Below are 25,915 nucleotides of genomic sequence, written 5' to 3'. Positions count from 1 at the left end.
TTAGTGGAGGACTTGTTAGTGTTAGGTCAGAGGTTGGATTCGATGATCTTGAGGTCTCTTCCAACCTAGACAATTCTGTGATTCTGTGATTTCTGGGTGGCAGACCGGACTGCAGGGTTGTTAAATGTTTCCAGAGTCCTTGACATAATCAAGGGCTTTGTTGTTCTCCTGTGTATGCCAAGACTTTAGACAGCTGAACAAAGGTCCATTCGATGTTTTAGACACTTTGCAATAATCAACGTAAGTATACAAAGAGTTATCACTTACTAGCTTCCTTATGCCTAAAGAGAAAACAATCCTGCTATGAATTGTGATTTTGATCAAACCATGAGCAAATGCTCAGGGAAGAAATCAGGCCCTGCTGCAGGGTGGTTTAACAAATGCTGAGGATCTGTGATATTCAGCTGAGTAAACAGGACAGTTTACTCCAGAGGGAGTTATTCCTGAACTCTGCTGTTCTTCTGGAATGCAATAGGGAATGTGTTTCTGAGTCATGGAGCTGAGTTTCTAGCCAGATAGCAAGAGCAGAAGCACCTCCACTGATACCTGTGCTGCAGTGCAACACGGTCTCGTTGTTCTGCTGCTGCAGCACAGTATGAGTAAGTTGCATTGGAAATGTTGATGTGCAAGAGAGCAGTCCTGAACCAACAGCGTGTTCAATGATCTTTTCTGATTTAATGCAGAAGCAGGTTCCCTGTCTAAGGAATATCACCAACGGAGTTTCCTTTCCCCTTCAAGGACTGCATCAGCAAAAGCTGATGATATTAGGGAGAAATCCAGAGAGGCTGAGGACCATTCTTCTGTGGCCATTGCTGAAACTCCTTCTCACACTCAGCTAATTTATGTAGACCAGAAACTGGAAAGTGCATCAAAAGAAGAAAGTGGACAGGAGAATGCAACTCTTCGGACACCAGAAGAAACCATAGCAATGGAGGAATCAATTTCAGAACTGAGCCACCAGCCATCTGCTGAGATTGAGAGTGACATGGATTTCCATAAACAGCCTGAAGTGTTTGTACGCGAGTTAGCGGATAATGAAGTTGCCTGTAGTACAGCAGAGCCGCTCTTTTCCCAAAGTGCTTCTCCATTTACAGTCTTAGACTCCACAAGAGATATAAGAGAACAGGATACTGAAGAAGTGAGCTTAAGATCAAGTTCTGAAAGTGATGGGGCTGACAGTAGGGCTGCTTGGTGTATTAGCCACAAAACGTATGATGCCGGCAACAGAAATGAGTTTGAAAGATTCAAGAAATTCATTAAAGGAACACTTGGGGAAAGGTATTGGTGTCTCTGGATGGATATTGAGAGACTAAAGGTTCTTAAGGACACTACAAGGCAACAAAGGTATTCTCCATTATTTATCATTTATTCCTATTATTTTTTATATTTGTAACACAGATCAATGGAGGTTTTGGGATTTCAGAATAAATAATGTTTGAATAGAACGGACACAATTAATCATGAGTATACTGACAGGTAGGTCAGAAATGAGTCTGCTGAAGCTCATAAAGCAAAACTTACATGTGCTCAGAATCACTGTGGCATTAAGGCTTTGTTAGAAATAAATTTGGAAAACAGAAAGCGATAGAGAGGCAAAAAGAACAAAAGAACTTAAAATCACAAGTGGGGCATTCTGTATGACAAACTGCTTTAGTGAAAGGCTCTACTAGATTCAGGTTGTCTATCCTAAGGCACTGTACATTTTTTCTTATATACAACCTGTCTTTAATTTGTGGAAAAATTGTTTTGGCTTCTGCCACTTGCAATTAGATACATTGCATGACAGCAGGTTAACCAGCAGAATGTACTGTACTTAGTTCTGTATAGCATATGATACATGCTTATGTGACTATTTTTGTTTGACTCAAGGCAACTTGATAGGATGAAAAAATTCTATCTGCTGAGCAGTGGAGACTATTTCCTCACTTCTGAAGTGTTATTCAGACTTGATCTGCTACGTGGAGATCAGTGGAATATAAAGCATTTAAAGCGGATTCAGCCTGAAGTAGTGAAACCTCTTCTTCTTTACTGGTATGAAAAAATGAACAAAGATTCTACTTTTAACAAATTTCCCTTTTCTTTGATAAGCCTACTAGGTTTATTTCTTCTCACTTATCCCATTGCAATTATGGGAAGTAATGTCACATAAATACTAGCAGATGTTGCCTCTAAGTTTTCAGTTGAGACTAAACTACACTGCAATCTGTTGAGAAGACAGGTAGATCTGCCTTACTGAACCTTTGTTATTTTACTGCCAGAGCATCTGAGCTACCTTGTGTATAGCTACCTTGGATACCATTCTAATAAACTTTGGCTGCAGGGTAGAGAAATCCCTGCAGGCGTAGAAGGTTAATTCTGTCCTAACCTATTCCCCATACTGCCCTTCTCAAGTTTCTGAGGATGCTCTGTGTATACATCTACGTGGAATTTGACCTTGAGACTTTACTGTTCAATGTCTGTTATACAAAATGCCTTTACATATTGACAGCTTAAGCAAGGATACAAATTCTAGCCTGTTTCCAAAACATTAGCTAGATTTTTGAAGGTCTTCTCTCCTCCCCAAGGGGTATCAACAAATTGCAGGCAGAAACAAATACCTGCAGTTGTGTACTTTGCTGTGAAGCCTCATGAGAGCTGTGGTCTATGTCTTGTGACCTAAAATTCTTTCCTATTCTTTGCTGTGGGATGAATGTGGCATATCCCACTACAGACTCATACAAAGGCAACTGTGTAATGGTGCAGTATTTGGAACCTAAGTTAATTTATGTGTAGATTGTTTTTAAATTTGTTAGAGTGCAATGTATAAACATAACTTAAAAAATAAAAAACTAAAAAAGCCAAATAGCCTAGTATTTCATGCTTTGGAAAAATTCTACTTATTAGTTTTTGTTTGTTTGTTTTTGTTTTTGTTTCCTTTTCTTTTTCTTTAGGGGTCCCAGATTCTGTGTCACTCACTCAACAGCAATAGATACTGCCAGTGCACAACTGAAGTTCTGGCACACGTGCCAGGAGAGACCGAGGGTAGACATTGATCCTTTCCCACAAATGGTATCATTGCTGCCATTGACACCTAAAACTTGCATGCCCCAAATGCTTCCTCAGGTAGGTAGCATCATGACATTGAGACCAAAGCCTTGTCCCATCAAAAATAACAATAAAACTCCTTGAGTTCAACGTAACAAGCATATCATACTTGCTTGTTAGGAAGTTGAGATTTAGCAAGCTTGTCTCTTCCAGATGGTTATATAGCAAAATAAAGTATCATTTCACTGCATTTTATGCAACAGGTCACTGTAAATTGAGCCAAACTTTCTTCTCAGTTATATCCTGGCTATTTTGTAAGTCTTTTGAATACATATTTTATTTTCATTCTCAGAATTAAAATACTAAAGTTCTAGCAGCATAGATTCTGCCCCTCAGCCAGCCTTATCTTAATCCTGAGTAATTCCTACAACTTCACTGCAGTTACCCTGAATCTACTTTCATGTTTATAAAAAGGGCAGAGTTTTGCTCAGCTTCTAACACCACAGTACTTCAATAATCTAGCAACACATGATTTTTGTTTTCTACAGAGGGCCATGAACCACAGGACAGTGACCTGTCTTTTTCACAGCATATAGCTTGCAGACGGCCAGTTCAGTTTTGACTCTCCTCTTCCCTGAAAGCCTCATTTTGAGAGGTGATTGCAGTGTAAGCAGCAGGTCTTCAGCAATGATGTGTTAAGACTCTGGACAGGAGGCAGTTGGAGAATATGACTCTAGAGTGTGATTCCAGTATCAAGAACTGGATGGTCTATGCCACAGATCTGTTCACACACGTCTCTGTTACTTTGAAGTGGATAGTTTTAGACTACAATTATAATGCATGTTTTCAAAAAGCTAATTCGTAGGGATAATGGAGGAAAAACAGTGGGAGAGATTTCCTGTTCAGAAGCAGCTGAGTTCAGGATGAGATTCCCATTGAGCACAGCAGGAATGGGCCAGAAGCAGCTGCTTCTTACAGAGACCAGCTCTGGCTTCACGAGGTGTGCTAATGACCCAGGACTAGCTGTAGGTCATGGAGACAGGATCCTAACTCTGCAGGTTTTCCAGCCCCTGTTGGGTTCAGTGCATGAAGAAAACTATGACCTGGCACCTGTGACTCTTACAGAATCAGCTGATTTCTTGCTGCTGTTTTTGCTGTGAGAAATCTGGACTTCTGAATCTTCTATATCTATTGGGCTTGCAACAGCTTAGAAGAAGCAGTAACTCAGGCTGGATTTCTGAGAGCACTCTGACTACAACTGGCATCTCCAAAAAGTCATAGCGTGATTTTGTTCAGAAGTTAGTGAAGGTGTGGCAGAATGCACCCTTTCTCACTTAGTCTGAACAATTGTACCTCTCTTACAGCCCTGGTTTACAGAGAGCTACTCAAGGTGTCCTTGAGATTCACAAAGCACGCTTTTCACCTGACATCCTCTATAGTTCTATGCAAAGTGTATGTAACATACTTCTACCTGTTAAAAATGCAATTTCTAAGTTATCATAGTTATTAAAGTGTCCTGAAAAATCTTGGAAGATATTCAGAGAAGTTTTTTGCGATTATCAGCTTTACATATTGTGATTGATAAGGAACAATGGTCCTGAAAACCTTTTTAATGCTTTTGAGTAGTTAATGAGAACACGTTAAGAAAATGCAAAGGTGGAAAAATAACCTAATTGCCCTATTTTTCTGCTGTCTTTTAGAGAAGTAGAACCAGCACACCAACGTTTTTGAAACTAGCCACACCAGATTTCTCTTTGAAGAGTTCATCAAGGTTATCACCTATTTTGTCTTCACGTCAGAGCCCCCAAAGGGATTACTCTTCTAGCATTAGAAAGTGGTAAGCACAAAAGGACTTCAAAAAGTACTTCAAAAAATACACAAAAGTACATCTTTCCAATACACCTCAAACATTTATGAAAGGCTTTTAGATCCTACTGTTTTCATGAATACTTATCTTTAATACAGTATTCTGCTTAGTGAAGCACATTTATGGTATAGATTGCTTGCATGGAGAATTTCTTCCTGTCTGATTAGTTATTCATTTGTTTGTGCCACAACACAAAAGGGGTTATTTCTCCAAATACAAACTTTTTACTCTTTCATGTAACCATTAATATTCTCTACATACATTTACATTCTCTAAACTCACCTCAAGCATTTGGCCTTAAGGATATGTTGTGTCAGTTATTTTCATGGGGTCACATGAAAAAAGTATTTCTTCACCTTTTTTACATTCACTGTAAGTTTGAACTCCATTTACTTTTTCCCTACTGCTTGCTATGTTTTCTACCCTTCTGATGTCCTTTCTTAGTTGTTTATTTCATTGACAGTTTTAGTTTTATTCTTAAATAGATTTTTTTTCTTTTTTTTTGGTGGACTTAGGCCAAAGTCAGTGAGCAAGGACATGATACCTTGTACAACTTTGGATGGCTCTACAGAAGTGAAATACCAGGCTCGTAGAAAGTACACCTATGCTGAGTTGCTCCCAGTAAGTAGTACCTGAAAATTTTAGTTGTCTTGCATCATGGGTTAAAATATTTTATTCTGTAGTATTAAAGGGGAAGTAGGCAATGATGGGGGAAATGGGTTTGATTATGTGAATGTCAATGCCTTATGCAGAGGTATAATTAGAATGTCAGCATTTTGTGTGTGGTATCTGTCACCTATTTGATAGGAAATCATGGCACATACAGAGGTTTATTTTCACTAGAAAGTGTTGATCTTCTCCATGGTGACCATGTGTTCAGTAGGCTATTATGGAAAACTCACTGGATAAATGCTTCAGTGGAATCATTACCTAGGAAAGTATATCAGACTTAAAGTGTAACTGAGAACTGAATCTGGCATAGGAAGTCATTAAAATAGTAAAATTCATAAGGGGAAAATATTTCAGTTGTAAAAGTCATCTTTATTGCTTGCATTCTTTGTTCTTTTGTTTGTTGAATTATTGCCTCCTAAGCAAGCCCTCAGTCCAGCAAGCCTCAGGAGGGACAGGCCGAACAGAAGAGCCTTCTCTTAATAACTTCTAAAATGCTGGCAAATCAAGCAATTTGAGATGTCCAGATTTAGCAATTTAAAACATATCTAAAACTTTAATGGTTGTGGATTGTTCACAAAGCAGATTGCTCTTTCACAGAGGTACCAATACCCATGGCTTCATACCTAAAAAAAAGTATGTTATGAAATCTGGGCCTGTTTACACATGCATGGAATTAGTTGGATCAGTTGAGCACAAGATTATTTGCTTTTCACACCAAAACCATACTTTGTTTATTACTTCACTGCATTCTTTTTATTTCTCTGTTAATTTTGACAGAAAAAAAAAAAAAAAAAAAAAAGCCTTGTCTTTGCAATTAGGGACATTTACATTTAGAAACTTACATTCAGGAAATGTTTACATCATGAACTATTAGTTTTTATGCACCTTCATCATGCAGGGTTTCTCTCTGGCCAAGGGAAGGAAAATTCTATCTGTTTACACTTGGAAGGCTAGACTGGAACCTACAGTCAGGACCCCCCAATTTGCTATCACAAAAACAATGTAAAGGGGAATGCAGGGATCCACAATTTAACTTCATACTGGGGAGTGGGATCTTCCTACTCTGATTCAGAAGCCTTTTCCATCCCTTGTTACTGCTTGGAAAGAAACTGGTGGTCAGCCACAATACTCATCTACTTTCACCTTTTCCATCAGAGGTGGCAGGCCAGCCAAAGTTTCTCTTTCATGATCATCAGAAGCTAATGTACTAGTTTGTAACTTCCTCTGGCTTCTCTGTGAGCATTGGCAAAATGGATGTATTCCTCCTCAAATGCCCTGGGAGCTAGCTGCTGTAAAGGGTATGGATTTTCTCCCTTACAATATTCATGATTTTGTTACTGATGTTGGTGGCATACCTCCAAGAGACATATTTTATTCCATGGAGATTAACCACTATGAGGTTTGACCAAAAATATCACTTGGTAACTTCTGTTAGTACAAAACACAGTAGCCTGAGCTGAGACAGCTTTTGACAGCTACGTGATATAGTTTAGTATCACTACAATTCCATGGATTCAGTGCTAAAGAGTCAATGACAGAATTAAGGCCAAGTTTCTTTTCCTATTTCAAGGAACCACCTGTGGGATGCTATGGTCATTTTGCTGCTCTACACACCTTAAGTCATCAGATTTACTCCATAAAACATGAATATTTAGTAGGAAAATGGTAAGGAGAGCTATGATCAATTGCACATGTAATAGAAAATGGAGTCTGGTTTCTTGGGATGAAGGTACTAATTGAACACACTGCATGGCCCTCCATTGCAATGTACTGACATTTAAAAATAATGAAAGACTGTTATTCCTTGTTGTATAACTATATTTTTTTTTTGTCCAGGGGAAAAGTGCTGCTGGCAGTGCTGTCTTAGGGAGATCAATAATGGAAAGCATGCTGCAGTCTCTTTATTTGGAGAGCAGAGCAGGCTACTACTTCACACACTTCTGTGAGAAGTCAGGGAATAAGGTATGAGCATTTTCCTACCCTGTGATAATTTAGTCCATAATTGACTGAATGCCAAGTTATAGAGGGCAGCCAGACTGAAAAAAAAAAAAAAAAGAAAAATTGGAGAAAGAAAGATTGATGACTGGATGAATTATTACTTGTGAGACTACAATCCCTCAACAACAATAAACTGTTCATATGTATATTCAAACTAATGACAGGTCTTAACCAAGCTGTCAGATCCTAACTGTCTTAAACCTATTGGAAATCTGAATGTACCATCAGGAATAAAAAAAAAAGACTAATCGTTCTTAAAAACTGGCCTTTAACTTGGCAGAAAAAATGAGGTCTTAACCCACAAAAACATTTTTTATAAAGATGGAAAATCCGCTGTGCTATTACTCATGATAATCTGTCTCATTCTTGCTTGTTGGGTTAGCAATGTCCAAACTCTCCAATGTTTTAAAAACGTTCTTCTACTTCCATGAAGCTTTTTGGATTTCTGAGAAACATAACACTGTTTCTTCCCTGCAGTCAGTAAAGTCATCATTCATTGCTGGGTGTAAATTGAAGATTGGTTGGAACAATTTATTGATCTGAGTCAGTGTTTAGTGGCTTTTGAGGAACATTGAGTCTTTAGGGGAGACTTGAATGCGATCAAGATGGACATCTGTTTCACTGCTAGCACAACCCAAAATCGAGCAGCAGTAGCTAGAAATGCCTTTGGCTACCAGAAGGAAAAAGTCAACATTTTCAAAGCTGAATACCTTCAACTAAAAATGTTAAATGTGTACAGATAGAATCTAAGTAAAAGTAACTCATTTTTCATGGGAGATAGGCACCAACCCACATATTCTCTAGTATATGCAGGTGCCAAACTCCTTTGAAAATTATTTCCTTAAGGGCTTGTCTAAAACTGTGGAACCTACTTCATTTATATGCCAGGTTTCATAGGCTAAAGTTTGTGGAAAAAAGTTTCCTGTCCCTATCTTTTTGAAACACATTCATTATTGTCCAATGATGGTGGTTTCAGGGTATTTTTCAGATCCAAACACCATAATTAAAACAGAGGATTTGGGGAAAGATTTAGACTCCTTTTTCTAAAAGATAATTTGGCATTTGTTTGAATTTATGAACTGGTTCCAAGACACTATGCCTCAGAAATTCATGTAACAAAAATGCAACGATAGTCACAGTAACATATATCAAGTATACAATATTTAATTGTTTTGGTTATTGCTGCAAAATGCTGTTTCACCATGGCACAAATTCTGCACGTCCGTTATCAGCATTTCTTCTTAAGTGCTGGCTTTATGCCACTGAAATGTGGTTACTCTTCAAATGTTAACTACAATGTTAACAATTTTAATGGCCAATTATGCATAAAGGATACAATAAAAGATATAGTATCACAGTGACGATGCCATTAAATATGTTGTCCTTCTGCCAGTGTGCAACAGAAGATTAAATCCATTTTAAATTGGGCTTGATTTATGATGACCCCAAGGAGCTAAATAATTACTTGCATTGGAAACTCAACCTTCTATAAATGCTGATATTCGGGTAGTAATAACTTACATTTTTTTTCATCTCTAGTTGTGGAAGAACAGTGCGTACTTTTGGGCTGACCTACAGGCTTATCATCAGCTTTTCTACCAAGAAACTCTTCATCCCTTCAAAATATGCAAGCAAGCTCAAGTAAGTTGTAAATAATGTATTTTTTCTTCACAAATAAATTTGTTCATTCCCTTCACAAATGCTTTTGTTCAGTGTAAAGACTGAAAAGAAGATAGAAAAGTTTCCAAATCTTGACAACTCACACCAAAGTATATCTGGTTTTGGACAATAAAAGAAGCTCTTTGGCTTACTTCCACAGAATGTCTTGATTTAAATGTTAAACATGCATAGTTTCATTTCTAGGCTCTGTTGTCTGTTCCCAGTTTTATCTACTATACTCAGTTTACCTAATCTCCCCTTTGCTACTCTACGTCGTATTTGAAAACCTCCTGTTTAGTGTTAACATCTGTGATAACATTTTTTTATAAATCATCTAATTGTGTTTTACCTTTCTTTCCGTCTCCTACGTGGGTTAAAATTGCAGGTCTCGTAGTCCAGGCCTCAGATATTGACCTTAAGTCATGAAAATGGATCTTTCAGTTGTCAGTCCTGATTTTCCTTTTCTGGTTGTCAGGGCATTCATACTCTTTACATAAGCATATCTTCCATCCCCAGATTTGATCTTTAGACCCTTATTTACTGTCAAGCAGAATGGATGTTTCCTATAAACAAGTATTCTTAATAGAATATGCACTTTAAGTCAGGGAATAAAACAAATCTAAGCTGGTTCACCCCAGGCCATGGATACTGATAGCTCTTACTGACTGCAAAATAGTCTGATACTGCCAGGGAAGGAGGCTACAGCAGTGTGATATTGTGAGAAGGATTCCAAGCAACTTTTAACATAATTTTGTGAAACCAGTCTGTTTTCCCCCTGTAAACCTTGTGTGGGAGTATATTCTATCTGCATACTTGAATATACACTGTAATAGAGCAAAACTACTTCAGAGGTTGTTGGAGCAAACATCTCTAGGGAGCAGTGGAGAATAATCTCATTGTATGGCTTACACTATTGAGCATCTTGAATTCGTCTTCTCTTCTAACTTGGGAGTTTTACTGGGGCAAATGACACAACATTGCATATTTGTCCATTTTTTTCACTAGAATCGGTGTTAATTATATGGAAACTCTAAGCAGAGGCTGAAACTTGGACTCCCTCTCCCTCTTGCATACTGGGTAACCTGAAGTACTACCTTGTTTATTTTTTTTCCCCTTTAACTCTACCGATGGCATTCCTAAGGCTGACCATCTCCCATAGCTGCATGGGTTTGTGACTAGGGACCTAGTTCACAACAGACACGTAAGCTGGCTGCCTCTCCTGGTGTCCTTCTTCAGAACTCTCACCTATCAAAGAAGCTGCACAAGCAAGTTGGACTGTGTGGACGTTTTGTCCCTATCCTTTTAACTTTGTAGCTGAGTCTCTGAACTTGTGGTATACTTAACTAGATAATCTCTGGGGAAACTTGATAGAGACTGTTACTCAGAAAATATAAGATGTTGGAGATTCACAAACAGGTTGGATAAATCCCTCTTTCCATTAGGCAAAGATATACTGGCCCAAATTTACTGTGCCATTTGTGGGCATAGTTAGCTTGTTTAATCAGAGAGTTAGGAGTGTGGCAGTGGCACTCTGTGTAAAGTCAAAAAAAACATGAGAAAATTCTTTTTTTTTTTTTTTTAAGTAAAAAAAATAATTATTTAACCTACTGTATCTAGACTGTGTCTTGATCTTCCTGTATATTTTTCATAGACCAGTCTTAGGTTATGGTCTATGATGATCTCAGGTTAAGAGCTACAATTCAGTTTTTAATTCAGATTAATTTCACAGCATCTTCATCTCTTTTTGATACGGTTGCATGGTTGAAAATTACGGCTTAGGTCTTTTTTATTTTTCTTATCAAAATTTCCAGTGCTGGCCTGGTGGTGACAGCAGAACATCGCACAATCGGTGTTACTAAGCAATTGCAAAGAGCTACGTACACATAGCCATTAAAGTAAATACATCAAAACGAAATATGTGAAACTGTTCCATTAGCATAACTAACAGCTGAAATGTAACATAACAAATCAACACATGTGCTGCAACATTTGGTATCATTCTCAAGCTTGCCTTTTAAGGCTGCACAAAAATTATTCTTGTTTTCATTGGAACACTGTTAAGAGTCAAGCTGCATCCAATCTACAGGGTCTGCTTATGGAAAAGATGCTCTCCCAGATTCTGTGCTCACCTTTGGCACAATAAGATAGTCATACCAAATACTCCTAAGAGAATGTGGATCAGATTCTACCAACACATCATCCTATGTATTTTATTATTTATTACAGAAAAAGACATCCAGAGTATTCTGTATGTGTTCTGCCTGCTTCCTGTTAGGAACAAGAGCAAACCTGGATTGCTGTGTGTCTGCTACTCATTGTTTCATTTGTTAGGTATTTTTATATAGCTTTATGATAGAGAAGCACATTCATTCAGGGGGATGTATATTCATTCATTCAGGGAAAAACAAACAAACAAAAACAATCAAACAAACAAACAAAAAACAAACAACAACATAGAGTGAGGATGAAATCTGATACATAAGAAAAGTGATGGGTACTGGTAATCACCGAGGAACGTATGTCATTATTCACTATAACCATACACGCGGGAGTGTAAAATAAATTGGGAAAGAAAAACAATGAAGAAACAGATGCATCCTTTGAAAAAAAAATGTTACTTAGAGTTGGAAAGTTTAATATAGCTATGGGAAGTACAATATTTTAACACTAGAATCAGCTTAGATAAAGGAAGTTTTCATTACTGTGAAGTTCTAGGGTCAGATGCAAGATTTATGTTAATGGAAAGTGATGATGGAGGTTAAGGCAGTGCAGCCTTTCCATTTAAGGCCAGGCAGTGCATTGTATTCTTCCCATCATGTAATTCTGTCAAGCAGCTGCACAAGCCCCTCATTTAGATCAGTGCAATATCCACACCAAAGGGCAGCAACATGAAGCATTTGGACTTAAATTTTTGGTGTTTTTTGCTTTACTCTAGTCATTCTGAGATTACTTACCAAAGCCTTCTCATCTAAGGTGAATTCACAAAAAAACCCAAGGCCTGAACAAACCCTGATTTGAAAATTAGTAAAAGAGACCAAACTCTTAATCTGAATTTTCTGAACATTTCATATTTTCAGATTTGTGCCATCATAATTAATGTCAAGATACAAACTCTGATCAAAATTCCAGATCAGGGTTTTGGGCTGGATCCATCACTTCTAATGCACTTACAGGAAAATGTATAGCTGGCAGGTAGGAAAGTTCTCTGTATTTTACAAAAGAAACAAAACATCGAGTAAATGAAGCATGATGTGCACTTGATATCACATGCCTAAGATTTTTGTAAGAGTTTTATAAACTTCAAATTCATATAATGTCATTTTTTTTTCCTGTTGATCCTTTAGGACACTGGCCAATACCACAGTTTCACTGTTCCACTGAGACTGAGAAAACCATAAAATTTCCATGACATAGGAATCTAAAAAGGCTATGACCATTCTATTTAAAAGGACACGATGCTTTTTTTTTTTCTCCTTTTTTTTCTTTTTCCTCTTGCTAATTTCATTGCCCAGTGTTGAAGGCTGTGTTTTTTCCTCTTTTCTGACATGCCTAGAACTCTTAGCAGTTGGTCTTCCCACAGTCCTTGCACTGAAATCAGCACAGACCTACAGATGTGCCTGCACCCTCAGCAGGGGACACCCCATTTGCAAGTGCATGCAGTCAATTTATTGCTTTGTGATGTTATGTTTTTACATGGTGGGTCAAATTCCATAGCAATGGATTCTTACAAGGATTAAAGCAAAAAAATGGCATCACACCAAATTGTCAGACAGTGTGAATCTGCATCCTTCAAAGGTGAAGAGGCTGTACTGATTACAGCTCTGAGTGTCTGATTCTTTATGTTTGGAAAAGTGCACAACTAGGTTTAGAGGTTTAGCCACCTCTAAATTTCTGTTTCACATGTATTACCAGCCCTAACAATTGTCTATGGAAAAACACACAAACAAAAAAGAAAGTATTTCTTTATTATGCACTAATTTTTCATATGAAATTAAACAGGGTTAGAGAGAAGTTTTGCAGGTCGAGTAGCCTGCAAAGGCAGTCCCTAATACAGCAAAACATCACAACAGTGTTTGTGTGAGCAGATTGCCAATAGGTTTTGGACTATTTAAAATTTCAGAAATCTGGGCAATTTCTGACCCTGTAGGTAGATATTTTTTGTCATCTCGAAAGAATAATGGTAAAAATATTTAAGTTAACCCATTGTGTACAAAATCATGAGGGAAAGAGGAACACCACCTAGTAAGTTGTGTTTTTTTCATTTTTTTATTTTATTCTTAAATCTTTACTGAAAATGACCAGCCATTTAAGGAATGAGGCTAAATGTGTGTGAAAATATTGAGGACCTATTTTAGCCCCTTTCACCTATTTGCAGGTTGCTTGTGTGGTTTTATGAGTCATGAGAGGTGGACCAATATATCCCTAATGATGAATAAAATGGTTAACTGGTTAACCTCTCTTTAAAAAATCTATTTCTAAAGAGATTGCATCTTTTTATCATTGTGTTGTTCCTTTCTAATTTGTCTATCTTACATGTTACATGGATTGGATCAGGCTAGAACATAACTGAAGCTCTGGTAGTTTTAGGGTTCTTCAAAGTAACTTCTAAGACTCGAAATCAGTGTGAACCTAATTAATGCTCTCCCTGTTAAATTTCAATTTATTCAGCGATTTGCTGAGAAAGGTATAAGTTAGGATAAATGTGGTCTTTTTCTTTGGCTAGGACTCTACATGTGAATTTCCTATTTCCTCAGCCATACCCTTCCACCTGTGGGCTGCACTGATAAGGTGGTCCATAATAGCTACAAACAAGGTTGCCCAAAAAGATGGTGATAAGGTGGTCCAAAATAGCTACAGTCTTTGTTTTCAGTGATTACATCTCCATAGAAAGGGAGTGGAATCCTGCAGAAACAGCAAATATACTAATTACAAGTTCTAATTGGAGGATTTCAGCTTTTGTAGCTCTTTATTCCTCGATGACCTGATACCGTGAGAATCTAGAGGGTATGTTTGAAAGGTCCAAAAGAATAGAGACGTAGTCTGGTACTACTGCTGTTTGAAAGAAAGAGTCTAATAAGTCAGAATTTGATCTAAGTCAAACAGAAATATAATTATTTAATGTACTCAAACATTCTCTCACTGTGCTAGAAATCTAATAACAACTGTGTTCTATTATTGCTTGAAAACAGAGTAGACGTACTATTTTCCTCCTTCTACTGCTTTGCTCACCTACTAGTTACAGCTGGATTTTATCAGCATAAAGAAAAATGAGATTTATCAGAAACCTGCATTCTTCATTGTCAAAACTGTGTGAAAATAAATACCGAAGATGGACTCTTCAGTGCCGTCCTACAGAGAAGTTCTGTTTTTTTTTTTACTAATCTGATCCCCAACCATATGTTTAAAAATAGTTGGACTTTGACAATGTGAATAAGAGAAAGCATTTATATGAATTTTATTATGGCAATCTCTCTTTTCACTTGATGTCTTAGCTGCAGTCAGCATTGTGATGTATCAGAGAGATATTCTTGAATATATGCTTTCAAGATATTTCTGGAAGAAAGTGCTTTTCTCCAACTCTTCAGTATTGTCTTTCACAGCAATTTGTGAAACATTTAAAATGAAAGAAGAATTTGATCTAGGTGTCTGTTTGAAAAAAAAGAAGTCTTTTGGGAGGAAAAAAAAAAAAAGACAAAAAAAGACTGTGCTTCAACAATGTGATGCTAGTGAAAAGAAAACATTCTCCAGGCTCTGCGTTTCTCTATTTTTACGTGTTGAATGGCAAATTCTGTGTGTTTCATAAAAAAAAAAGCGTATTATAAACCTTGCTTTGGTAAGGATTTCTTCTGTTTTTTTTGCAGTTCCTTTATGCAACTTACATTGCCCCATCTGCCAGTATGGACATTGGACTTCATCAGAGGAAGAAAAACATGATTTATCAGAAAATTGACCCAGCTTTTGAGGATCTTTTTGACTTAGCAGAAGAATATATCCTCATTCTTCTGTTAGAACCATGGATGAAAATGGTGGAAGCAGACAAGTACACTTACGGAAAGGTAATTGGCTTGGATGACACTGTGAAAAATTTCTGTCATCAAAGAAAATCACAAGAACTTTCATATACAGCCTTTCCCCACTCCTGCACTTAATTCTGCTTTATTTACAGCCAGGAAGGGTGAAGTATTATGGGATATCTCACTCACACACTCCCTTCTACAAAGATGCAAGGAGTAGGCTGAGCTTCTTGCGAAGAGCAGACTTCCACTTCAAAGGGTGTTGCAGGCTTAATAGACCCCACACTTGGTAGAATGGGAAGGAATGCCTCTTGCTACAGCAAAATTTCTCTTTGTGCTATATACTATATATATATATATAGTATATATATATATATATATATATATATACATACATACATACATACATATAGTATATATATAGTATATACTATATATATATACTATATATATATATATAGTATATAGCACAAAGAGAAATTTTGCTATATACTATATATATATATATAGTATATAGCACAATATATACTATACATATATAGTGTATATATATATATATATATATATATATATATATATATACTATAAAGGGATTATGTAGTACAGTGTATTTTTTTTTTCACTACTTTCCTGCAAGTGCGTATGGACAAGTAGCAGAACTTACACCTAAATTCAAATTAGAGAATGGTCTTCTAGGCCTATTAGGAGGTCCTAAAAGGCCATTTCTAGGTGGTGGGTAGTACTACATGTTTAAGAATAGAGTATAAGGACAGAGAAAAAACGTACAGCAGCATTGCCAGCTTCAGCACTTTGCAATTGAGGAGGTTCATATTTCAGATGTCTCGTTCACATTTTTATGTTTAATAGTCTTTGATGACCCTTTTTCCCCACGACTTTATGTAAACGTGTCTTGGGTCACTGTATATCTTCAGCCTCACTGTAGCAGTTACGATCCATGGTTATGAAAATGAACCCAAATACTTATTTTGCTATGTCATCAAAGAAAATCACACGAACCTTCATATGCATATAAAATATAAATACTTGTCTTGGTTCATTTTCAAACCCCTTCCTGGTAATTTCACCTGATGCCCTAATTCTATAAGCATGAGGAACAGTGAACAATTGTTATCTTGTCATATCCTTAGTGTTAATGCTTTTACATGTCTCTGTCATAACCCACTTCAATTACATCTCTTTGAAACTCACAAATCTGTGACTATTTAACTTCCCCTTTTACAGAAGTCAATTCATACCTTTCTTAAATTTGTCAATCCCATCTGTAGTTGCTATTTTATGTTCTTTTCATGAGAGGCAAGCAATACTTAAGATTTGTATGCGCTAAGGATTATGTAGTGGCAGAATGGTATTTTCTGTTTTGTTCTTTTTTTCCTTTCCTAATTGTTCCTATTATTCTAGATGCCTTTTGATTTCTGGTGAACTTTGAGTGGATGTGCAAAATGTAAGCTAATAGCCATCTGCAATGATTCCAAGATCTCTTTATTAAGTAATAGCAGCTAATGTAAAGTCCTAATTTGGAGCTCATTTGAATGACCTAACGTTTATTGTTGTTGAATTCAGCTGTCCTTGTATCACGCAGACATTAAGTATCCTGAAATCCTGGAGCTCTTCACAGTCAATTTATTTTTTTGCTTTGTGGAATCATTTTGCAAACTTTGTTGTCTCCCCACTCACCTCCTTTTCCAGATAATTTCTGAATATGTTTGAAAAAACAACCTCAGCACAGATCCCCAGGAGACTCCAATAGGAACCACACCCCATTATGAAAACTCTGTATTTCTTTATTTTTGATTTTCTACCTTCTAATTAATTCACAAGGGGACCTTCTATCTCATCCTGTGATAACTTAATTTCCTTAAGAAACTTTGAAAGTTTGAACATTGCTGAAACTTTCTAAAATGAAATATGGGAATCCAAACACATCTGCAAAATATTCTATTTAATTTTCAACTTTTTCTGTGTTATTTTTTCCAAGCTATTCATCTAAAATTGTTTGTGACCTGCAGAATGATGTGTAATTGATTGGTGCTTTCATTAATCTGAAATTTTATTTACTTTCTATCAGACTAATATTAAAGTAATTTGTATATTATTTGCAAATGCATATTTTACACGCATATGATAATGTCTAGTATCTAGTGCTAATGCCTCGTGGAAGCACATGATCGGCTAAGCAGAGTATTAGGATACACCACTTGCGTATAAAAAGGACTCTGCTTTTGAGGACTCTGAATACAACATTTTCACTGCTTCTAGTGATACAAGAACTCCTTCAAAGTAAGAATCAAAACCAAACCCTTACTTTATGTTAATTAAATGCACGTGTCAGGTAATACTTCCTTGAATTAACTGAGGATTAATCTATTCCTCTTTTGGTTTAGATGATGCTTTGCTTTGCAAGTGTTCAGTTACAGGCAGACTTTTAAGTAAGTGCCCTAATAATGCAAGCATCCTAATCAGAGATTGAAAAAAAAATAGAATTAAGTCCTTTTGAATGCACAATATGTATGTGTTTGTGAAGAGTTATTATAAACAGACATAAAACAACCTGTTCTGGGAGGCACTCAAGTCTCTTTGTACTGGGTGCAGGCTGTTGCATTAGGCACACTCCTTCTGAGCACAAAGAAAAGGTCTGCTTTGTATTTTCTTCAGTCCCTGGCTCTACTCTCCCCCTTTGTTCTCCCATACATCAGGATGTATTTGGCCCATAATGAAACAAGATATTTTATCAAGAATTAGGTGAGTTCAAATTTGTTTATTTGGGACATAGTCAGTATATATCTACATTTTTATCTTTAAGCAAAACATGAAAACAGGAGAGTTCCTTTTTATTATTGACTCTCATCCTGCCTCTATCTGTTCTTTGTTTGAAGTTTGTGAAAAATGTTCTGAATTATTTTCCTATTTGCTTTTAAACTACATTTTCTTTTAAAGAAAAGAATACCCCAAAGCACTTTATAACAGTGGAATAGAGTTACACTGAGCCTAAGGGCATTCAGATAAAATGGTGATTAGTGTGGTATTCATGTTTACATAAAAGTGTAATGAATATTAATCTAAAAACTCTTCTTTCTCTTGCATGCAAATTCTTGTTTAATTAGACCACAGCTTTCTAATCTTTGTAATAGGAGTGCTAATCAATTTAATTAATTGACTCAGTTTTGCTAAATATCCTAAACCTACATTTGAATGGTTTAGTCAGCCGAGAGGGACACCAAACTATTCTTTACTCAGTTACGGGTTGTTTGCACATAACATGGAGCATTACTCTAACTATACATGTACATATAATGCTTCTAGTTAAGTTAAAAAATACCAACAATTAATGAGTTCCAATCATGTACAATTTACTGTTTTAAGGCATTAATTAACTGTTATCAGACTGAAGAAAGGAACAGGACTGAGAGTCTGAAAGCTTTCGACTTAATTGTTTAGATATTATAGTAAGATGTCATCCTCGTCTCGAATTTCCTTTTCTGGAAACGTGTCATTTTATCTTTTCATTATTTCCCACTGAGAGTGATAGTTTTAAGACCTGGCTTTCTGCTTCTCAGTGACACTTTGGAATGCAATTTGCTGGTAGAGGCTATCAGGTAAGTCTGGTGTGCTTTATACACTATAATTCAACAATTTTTTAAATATGGTGTTCTTCCCTTAAAGAGGTTATTTAGCGGTGTTTTGTAGAAATCTACATGTGAAACTACATAGACCTGAAAATTTTGTTCCACCAGAGTTTTTAATTGAATTGTTTGCCACAAGGATGTGACTTCTAGTGTCTCCTAAACATCTGTCTCATTATTGGCAAACGTATTCTTCTCTATCCACTGTCACTGGCAAGTTGCCTGTCCAGTTCTCCATCTTTCTATAATGTGTACTGTAGGGATGACATAAGATATTATTTTTATTAGGTGGAGTTGGTGGAAGAAACTCGACAGCTGGACTCCGTGTACTTTAGAAAGCTCCAGGCTTTGCATCAAGAGAGTGTTTCCAAGAAGGATGAGGTAAGACAAGTACCTACTAACAAAAACAAACTCTTTTTCTATCAGAGAGGGTTAACGCTTTGAGTATCAGCAATGAAAGACTGACTAAATGCCAGTTTGGAGAAGAGAGTAATCTGATTTCTACCATGCAGGTTTTGTGTAATGATTGATAGCTATTGTGTTAATTACAAATTCAGTTTTCTGTCAGTTACATCAATAATACACCATTATATGATTGGACGTAATGGGACAGTTTCCACTATTTGAACAAATATCCCAAATTCAAGTAAATTACAGGTATGTATTGGTTTATTTGATTAAAGAACCTGCAGATGGTATGCTTAAAGCAAGCATAAAAATTAAGCTGTATAAGAGTTAGGGCCTTAACTCAATCTATTTTCTTAGTGATCACAAAGCTGTTCTATGGAAACAGAAGTTGTTTAATGCAGGATTATTAGACTGGGCAAATATAGAGACGAGCAAAGTAGTTATGCAAGTGAAATCATTTCTTCCCTCAGAGTACTGTTGCTGACACTGGTCTGCCATCCTGCCCTGATGTTCTCAAAGTTGCTCAGAACTTGTGTCCAGTTCCCAAAGAATCGGGAGGTTCTAATCTGTATGATCTGATCCACGACAAACAGAAGTTAGAAAAGTTCTGGGTTTTTCTTAATGAGCACTCTGCTGGGTATGTTTCTTGTTTATTATTAATTTATCCATTTTAAAGTTCAGAAGAAATCTCTGCTGAGAATCTTGGCTATGTAAATGTTCATGGATTTTAATCTTTTTTTTGTGTGTGTTTGCATATTTATGAAGTAGGCATGCACATTGTCCAGACAGCTGAATTGTCTTAACTATTTTTGAGGGTAAAAATTCTTCTTCATAGCGTGTTTGTAGTCCAGTTTTACTTTCAGTTTATACTTTTATTAGTGGCAAATTCCTGAGTGAAGCAATGAGTCAATAATGAGTAAAAAATATCTTTTTTAGTACAGTTTAAATTGAGTACATTTTAAGAATTAAGGTAGGACATTACAAAAACGTACAAATAGAACACAGCCATGTTATGCTTATTGTGTGAAGGCAACTGTAGTTTTGTTTGTACTGATCTGAACAGAATTAACTACGCACCCCTAACAGATACAGTTTATGCAAGGTTCTTGAAAAACAACCCACTTGTTTAAAAATGAAGATTTAAACAATAGTTCTAGCAGAAGTAAATGTGAGTTTGCCACTTTTTTTTTCCTTCTTTTTTTCTTCCCAAGCCCCTCACTTATCTCTATTCTGTTTTAGGAAAAGGCAATTGTACTTTTTTAAGTAACTGCTAGCAAATCCCTTAATTGTCACTTCCTTGAACCTGGGTTCCCATGAGCTGATGCTTATAGATAAACACTGCTGTGGTTTTAAATTGGATGTTCGTCACTTTCTTCTGAAGTGCCTAAGGATGGTCATCTAGCACAGGATTCCTCTGGCCAAGACCAAATGTCACCACTTCTGCTTATCATCATAGGTTCCCTTTGTAGTCAGAGAGATAAATACTTCTGGACACAATTCTTGTTATTCTGAAGGGAACATCTAGAAACAGTTGGATGAATCATTTCTAAATGATTCATTTATCTATTTTTCTTCATTGACTACAAAAAGACTGTAGGTAACAAGCTTAGACTGAAAATTTCATGGTGTAGGTGTTCACGTTCAAGCAAGCATGGTGCCACATTTCTTCTAAGTTAGTTATCTAGATCAGTGGTCTCCAAACTCTTTTGATTGTGCACACCTGTCAGTAAAAGTTTTTTGAGCATGCATACTCAATATATTTGTATTTATTTTTTTAATAAATTAGAAGCATGTACTACTGAAGTTCTAATAGTTTCTTCCTCCCTCCCAGTGGGTTGTTTCATGAACCCTTGCATGCTCACACTCCACTTTGGAGACCACCAGTCTAGACTTCCTCTCTAGCTGGGGTAATGGTAGCAATCACCAGTGAACTGGCTAGGATGGAGTATGCTAAGTCACCTTTGTGAGTTCCTGTCTCTCTATTAATCACAGACAAGTCCTGTGTTAAGTAATAGAGCCGGCCAGAGAAATGCTTAATCTATGAACAATTTGCCTTTTGTGAAAATTCCTAAAGAAAAACATTTGAAAAAGTATCAGAAAACTGTTTTAGAGATAGGTCCAGACCTAGTAACCCAAGTCTGTTGTGGCCCAATTGTAAGGAATTCAAGTTTCATGAAGTCAGGTTGCTAAACACCTGCACACAAATTCTGGTAAGAAACAAAATCAATTTCCATTAATTTATACCCTGTTAAATAGACAGGATACAATCACACAGTTTCAGGACAATTTGTGTTACTTAGGTTTAATGGGTTATTTATAACTAATTTGTTAGTTTTGCCAGAGCAACTGACCCTGCACATGCTCCTGATCTGTTGGAAGTAAAAACTAGAGCATGCTTGGATAAGCCATCGCTGTAGTCAGTTTAAGCTAATACACTTTAGGATGATATATTTTGCTTTTTAAGTAAGATGGACATATTTGGTCAGTTGGCATGGGTAGATGACAAGGAATAACTCCATAAACCACAGTAACTTGGATCGCTTTCCTGTGGGTGAACTTATTTCCCTTTTGACAAACTAGCAAATGAAAGAGTTTCAGTCTCAGTAGAACTTAGGCCTGTATGGGTCTCAAAAGGCTTTTGAAAGGGAGACATCTGTTCTTAAATCAGTTGGATGCTTTTGAAAGTTTTACTCAAAGATTAATCCTTCAAAAAAGCCCATTATTAAACAAATGGAAAAGTGAAACAGATTTGTCTGAATTTAATGCTTCATGTTTCCTGCTGCAAATACAATGAATGTCCTCATTAAAATGCTCACAAAAGTCCAGATAGTAAGATACTATCAGAAAACAGTTATGTGAATTATTACTGAAATTGTGGGTATGTCAACTACTATGTCCTCTGGTTTAAAGAATAAAACCAATATATGTTCCATTCAGACAAACTCAAATAGATAGTATACACACAATTATGAACAATAAGTATTGAATGACCATGTATTGCCTATAGATACTATTTGTCATTTATTATAAATAATGAAATAAGTAGTAGAATCAGTCATTTATGAAAAGGCAGCCCATGAAAAGCCATAGAAGTAGGATTTACCATAAATTCTTTTTGTCTGCTTGACTTGCGGACTAATGCAAAAGCTCTAGCATCTCACATGGGGTGGAAGAGGGTTGATTCCTGGGGCTGCTGCTCCTAGCTGTCAACCTCTCATCCCTGTTCCTCTGTCAGAAGGCAGGACCAGGAGGCAGAACGGCAATGTTGACTTATTTCCCAGTGGCCCACAGCCTGTAGTATCAATTCAAATTCTCATAGTACCAGTTCATACTCATCTGTTTCTTTTTGCATTCACCCTGTGAGCTCTTCTCTGTGTCTCTAGTTTGCAGTCCCTGCTAGATTTAGCAGCAGCAAGCTGAGGAGGTTGCTCCATTCAGGGTCCTCCATAAGGAACCCTGAATGAGCCGCCCCAGATGCTTTTTGATCTGTCTGTTCAGCATGTGCCACAGTCTCACCAGATGGTACAAGCAAAGAAAAACAGACATAAAATTTCAGTCCAATCTGACCTTGTATTTAGGACTTAACACTTTGGTGGTTTGTGGTTAAATTAATAACTCTCTAGAATGTTATGAAATTAACTCAATATTGAAGAAAACATTCTGTTTAAATTTGTTTGTAGGGTGGATCTCATGTGCTGGGTGGATATTGAACAGTTCAGGAGGATGCTCCACAAGGATAAAGAAGGAAGGGAGGAAAAATCCAAGGATATTAAAAACAAGTACCTGAACAAAAAATACTTCTTTGGACCCAACAGCCCAGCTACCAGACAGCAACAAGAACAGGTACCCGTTACAAAAGCATTCATTAAGAAACTAGTTGCTGTGACTGAGATGAGTCTGTCATCAGCTTTACTCTTACTTTTCCCAAGCTATCTCTGCAACTGTAATCTACATTTTTTGGCCAGTATTTCTGGAACAGAACCAGTCTGGTTCTGCTTTGGTTATCAGGGTCCCTTACTTCCTGTTCAGGGTCACCCTTCCAGGTCCTCACAGAACATTTCTCTTAAATCCTGATCTGAGGCCACAGCCAGAGCACGCACAGCACAGCTCAGAAAAAGTGTAAAAATGTTTTTCAGGCAGAGTGGCTTGTTTCAGCTTTCTATTTTTGGTGTGTCAGTAAAGTCACAGACGGCAAGTCTGAGCTGTGGTACTCAAATACATCTTGATACTTATGAAATATACTTGGTCAAGTTGGGGTGTTATTTGCCAGAGTCTGTATTTTATTATAGGTAAGGACAAATGTAATCTGTTCCCTTTTATGAAAAGTACATGTGAGCCTTGGGTAAGCATGCATTAAATGCTTTGCTTACAGTTAAGCTCATGCTTTGCTAAATCAAGGATGTAGAGAGATAAAGGACTTCTGGTATACACAAAAGTTTATTTCATGTGTTATTGTGTTTGGATTGCTTAGCTAATGCATTCAGGTGGAGGATGGGGACAAATCCTTCATGATCGGCTTCCTCCAGCGGTTTTGCTAGAAATTCAGCAGTGCATCCAGAAGAGATTAGAAGAACAATGGCTGCCATTGTTCCTGGCAGATGAACAACGTGGGGCGGAGGGACAAGCTAAGGTAATTTTTTAACAACAGCAACACATATGGGCATTGTTTTTTGTTTGGCTCATTGGGAGAAAAAGGTTCGGGGGAAAACAGCCTATAACTCACATTCACTTTACATTGAAAAAGACACCCTAGCACATACAGGTTGAAGCATTTAGCTTGATAATTGTGAAGGCAGTTCCTCTGAAGGCAGAGTCTGGCTGACAGTGTTATTGTTAGATCCTAAACCTGAAGAAGTTGGTGTTGGCTCTGCTGCCAAGGGAGAAAGTTAATCTTTGCCATAATGTTGCACTCTCCATGTGCCATTCTGCCTGAGCCATACACTTGCGCACAGAAGAAATGCTGCTTTGTAAAGGATTTGCCCAAGGGGACAAGAACACAAGCAAGTGGGCTTCCCATGCTGTATTCACTCTCTCATACGGTGTCCGTATTTTCCCTTTGGGAGCTACAGTGCCTGTAGAAATGACTGCTGGACTTCTGAAATTCTGCTTGGTGGGGATGTTAACTGCTACAAGCCTTGCTTCCAACAAGTTACTCTAAAAAGTTGCCAAAAAACTTGGAATGAGGAGCCGTTCACTCTGCTGGCTCATTAGGAAGACTGGGGAAAGGGCAGAGCCAACATCTGCCTTTTACAGGAGCGCCTCAGTCGTTGGGATCTATGCAGGGAGATCTCCTGCTCATGACAGTTGCGGAACAACTTGTTCTCTGCACTTCCACAAGAGCTAGGAAATGTGAATGTCACAGCAGAAGGAAACTTGATGGTTCCACCATGCGGACAGATATGCACACCGCAGTGATTCATAAAACTTACTTTCTATGATTTTTTTTTAACATCAAAAGGGTTATCAGAAGTGTTGTTGGATCCTTTTAATTGATTTAGAGCATTAAGGAATTGGAAAAGTGTAGATTCTGGTAAGCCAAACTGTAATCTTAATAATGATAAAATTGAAGCAAAATTTCCTAGTCCTCTGCCCTTTGTAGCTGCACTCTGCTTCACTTATGAGCCCTGGCACAAGACCATGGGATGAGGCTAAGCTGCTTCCAGTTCTGGAAGCTAGCTTTTGCATGCCTCTTCTTGCACCTGCTGCACTGTACTGGCAGGGAGAGTAGCCCCTGCAGTTTGGAAAATGCTGTATTAAGCCCTAATAAACAGTTTGCAGGAAATACATAGTTTTAATCAGCTTTTAGTCTTTCCCTAGTCTTTCCCTTCATTTTTGTCTCACTGCTCTTTTCTCTTTCTTACTGCAAATTCAGAGGATGAAAAGGTCCTTTGAAGAATGTATTTTAGAAGAAACGAAACCAGATGACATTCTCCACTTGGCTTCATATTTCACAGTGACCAAACACTGTGGGCATGCTATGTAGTCCTTATTCTGAAAATCTGCCCTTGATTTGAGGTGTATTTTTTGCTACAAAGAAGCTGAAGGATCAAGTCTGTATTTCTGATACAGCTGTCCAAAGGAACAAAACCAATTCATATAAAAAAAAAAAGAACAATGTCATTAGACTCAAAATCTATTCCCAAATTAAGTGGTACATTATGGGTAGGATAAACCAGGGGAAGAGCACCGTTTCACTGCCATTGCCTCTTGACTTAACTCCTCAGTGTTAATGAGCAAGGGCTCATTTATAGCTTAACCCTGGATGGTGTTCAATGTGGGTCCACAAGTTTCATGTATCAAGAGCCAAATGAAGATGGTTGAAGTATCAACTATTCTCCCACTGTGGTCTCAATCGTTAGAGGGCTGAACATTAAACAAAAATATTAAAAAAAAAATACAATGATAATCTTTTGTTCAACTGTAGGTAAGGGACAGAACCGAAGATCTCCTAAGCCAAAAACAGGAGAAGACAACTAGGATGTGGAAGGCAAGTGAAGTTTATTATGTCTCATGTGTCTGCAGTTTTGATGTCTTTTCTGTTCAGACCTTGCACATCCTTCACCATTTCCCTGCTGACAGCGTGAAGCCCAAATGCAGTGCTGTCAAAAGCAGGCATGATTGTATTGGCTACA

The 25,915-nt window shown here is 37.2% G+C and overlaps 1 protein-coding gene across 1 annotated transcript in view; it reads left to right on the top strand.

Annotated features, from left to right (window-relative positions):
• Positions 1-25,915, top strand: part of RGS22 (regulator of G protein signaling 22) — a gene marked incomplete at its 3' end in the record, with an annotated part of 62,953 nt that overhangs the window by 22,795 nt on the left and 14,243 nt on the right. Inside the window, exons 8-20 of the mRNA XM_084281690.1 lie at positions 684-1,344; positions 1,870-2,031; positions 2,931-3,102; positions 4,725-4,861; positions 5,407-5,512; positions 7,400-7,525; positions 9,101-9,202; positions 15,082-15,276; positions 19,164-19,256; positions 19,754-19,920; positions 22,964-23,126; positions 23,755-23,913; positions 25,708-25,770. Of these exons, the coding sequence (XP_084137816.1) occupies positions 684-1,344; positions 1,870-2,031; positions 2,931-3,102; positions 4,725-4,861; positions 5,407-5,512; positions 7,400-7,525; positions 9,101-9,202; positions 15,082-15,276; positions 19,164-19,256; positions 19,754-19,920; positions 22,964-23,126; positions 23,755-23,913; positions 25,708-25,770 (2,306 nt within the window). The remainder of the gene's footprint in view (positions 1-683; positions 1,345-1,869; positions 2,032-2,930; positions 3,103-4,724; positions 4,862-5,406; positions 5,513-7,399; positions 7,526-9,100; positions 9,203-15,081; positions 15,277-19,163; positions 19,257-19,753; positions 19,921-22,963; positions 23,127-23,754; positions 23,914-25,707; positions 25,771-25,915) is intronic.

Source organism: Netta rufina (genome assembly GCF_964035555.1).
Source record: "Netta rufina genome assembly, chromosome: 2".
Lineage (NCBI taxonomy): Eukaryota > Metazoa > Chordata > Aves > Anseriformes > Anatidae > Netta > Netta rufina.
Note: the sequence above shows the minus strand (reverse complement) of the source record. Positions and strands in the feature narration are given on the sequence as shown.